Source organism: Morone saxatilis, unplaced genomic scaffold (genome assembly GCF_004916995.1).
Source record: "Morone saxatilis isolate NCDOM2014 unplaced genomic scaffold, NCSU_SB_2.0 Contig6, whole genome shotgun sequence".
Classification (NCBI taxonomy): domain Eukaryota; kingdom Metazoa; phylum Chordata; class Actinopteri; family Moronidae; genus Morone; species Morone saxatilis.
The window spans coordinates 12,396,520-12,398,494 of record NW_023340206.1 but is presented as its reverse complement, the minus strand read 5'-3'; the positions used below and the strand labels follow the sequence as shown (position 1 = coordinate 12,398,494).

At 37.4% G+C, this 1,975-nt stretch overlaps 1 protein-coding gene across 1 annotated transcript in view; it reads left to right on the top strand.

The window, feature by feature from the left end:
- LOC118339682 (NACHT, LRR and PYD domains-containing protein 12-like) overlaps nt 1–1,975 on the top strand; it is a 9,949-nt gene that overhangs the window by 1,634 nt on the left and 6,340 nt on the right. The window contains exons 4-7 of the mRNA XM_035677382.1: nt 171–211; nt 1,153–1,231; nt 1,393–1,597; nt 1,845–1,975. Coding sequence (XP_035533275.1) covers nt 171–211; nt 1,153–1,231; nt 1,393–1,597; nt 1,845–1,975 — 456 coding nt within the window. The remainder of the gene's footprint in view (nt 1–170; nt 212–1,152; nt 1,232–1,392; nt 1,598–1,844) is intronic.

Genomic DNA, 1,975 nt, shown 5'->3' with positions numbered 1-1,975 from the left:
CCTAAAACAGAGTAAGTCAACTTTTTACGTTGTACTGCGTAAACATTAACAAAGCAATTTTTAGAGGGAAACCATGCTTCTTTTTATTAATTGTCTCTCTCAGGATCCAGGAGAGACCAGCCTCCCCCGTACCCGGCTGTGTGTCCATGATGAGCAACCACTCCCGGGAGGAGCCTCTCACTTTTCAAAAACAAGATTCCCCTAAAACAGAGTAAGTCAACATGCTACTATATGTGGTTAGTGGGGTTAGTGAGTAGTAGGGTTCAGGTGATGTCATTATCAATACTGAAAATAATTGTAAGGTGCCACCCCAAAATTTCAGAAAATAGAAAACAGAAAAATATTAAAACATTATTTCTAAGAGCCCAAATTGACATTGACATCCATACTTTCTGGATTTTTTTTTTCAAAACACATACTTAAAGATATTTAATTTTTCTAACATAAGAAAAGCAATCTTTACATGTCAGAAGCTGGTACTAGTGAACGTTTGGCATTGTTGTTGGTAAAATAAGATTCAAGAGGTTTATTATCATATGTACAGTATAAACACAAGGCTAGTACGCACAATGAAAATCTTACTTTGCTCGACTCCCTGAGGTAACACACAAGTAGAACAGTAAGAACATAATAATTAAAAAAATATAAAAATTTTCAAATATACATATAATTTACAACTTAAGACTTAAAGTGCAGAACATTTGTACTGTAGACAAAGAAAGAAACCTGAGTAGAAAGGTGCTCTGTGCCTCACAGTTACACTTCAGGTGCTGCGGTGAGTGATATAACTTAAAGAATTAGCAAAATTGACTGTTCATTGAACATTCATTCATTACTGCTATTATTTTCTATGTTTTTAGCCTCAAAGTCCAGATTTGAATTTGGTCGGTTTCCCCTCACAACCAATGAAGAGAGGCACTGGAAACACTACTGCTTTTGTCCACAGGGACCAGAATCAACACAAAATGAACGTTTCTTGGATGGGCTTTAATAGCGAAATGATAATTAATAATTAAAAGGCTTTGTTATGCATAGGTTCAGTTCATTGGCAGCGAGTGGGATCAAATACTTGGTCCAGTATAATAATAAATTAATAGTATAGTAATATTAATAATAATATTTGAAGATACTGAAGTGTGTTTTCCTCCACAGACTACAACAAGAGATGCCAGAGGCTAACATTGGTCAGTCTGCCCTGGAAGATCAAACAGACAAGGACTCCGTATTTATGGTGTGTAAATGTATAAGGAAGGCACATGATGGATTAAATTGTATGCAAGGGAGCTACAATGCCCAGACCCTTGTTTCATGTGCACATTTACAGTTCTTGTATTTATTTCACAGTTTCACTGTATTTGTGTCAGAAAATTAAGTTTACGTATCTTTTTCCAGCTGCTTGAGGAGAACATTATCAGCTTTGTGAAGAAGGAGCTGAAGAGGACGCAGAGGGTTCTAAGCTCAGAGTGTGCAGATGACGAGGAGATCGACAGCAAGGATGAAGAGGATTTGAGGAGCAGCAGGGAGTCATTTCTGAAAATTGTGCTGTACTTCCTCAGGAGAATAAAGCAGGAAGAGTTGGCTGATGCTCTACAGAGGAGTAAGATGATTTTTACAGCTGTAACAAGATAGAATTGGGGAATAAGTTGTTCTTGTCTTTTAGTGTAGATCTAATCAGTCGTGAAGTAGTATTATACGTCTGATCAGGGAAAATGTAAACTCGATAAAAGCTGTTTGTGGTTTCTCTGATTGATCAGTTACCTGCCCTCCATCTTCAGTCAGCACCACAGGAATGCATGCCACATTTATTATAGCTTCCACTTACAAATGTTTTTTTGTCCATGCAGAATCTCCGGCATTGTGCCAACGAAAACTCAAGTCTAGTTTGAAGCAGAAGTTCCAGTATTTGTTTGAGGCGACTGCAAAAACAGGAGACACAACTCTTCTGAATAAAATCTACACAGACCTCTACATCACA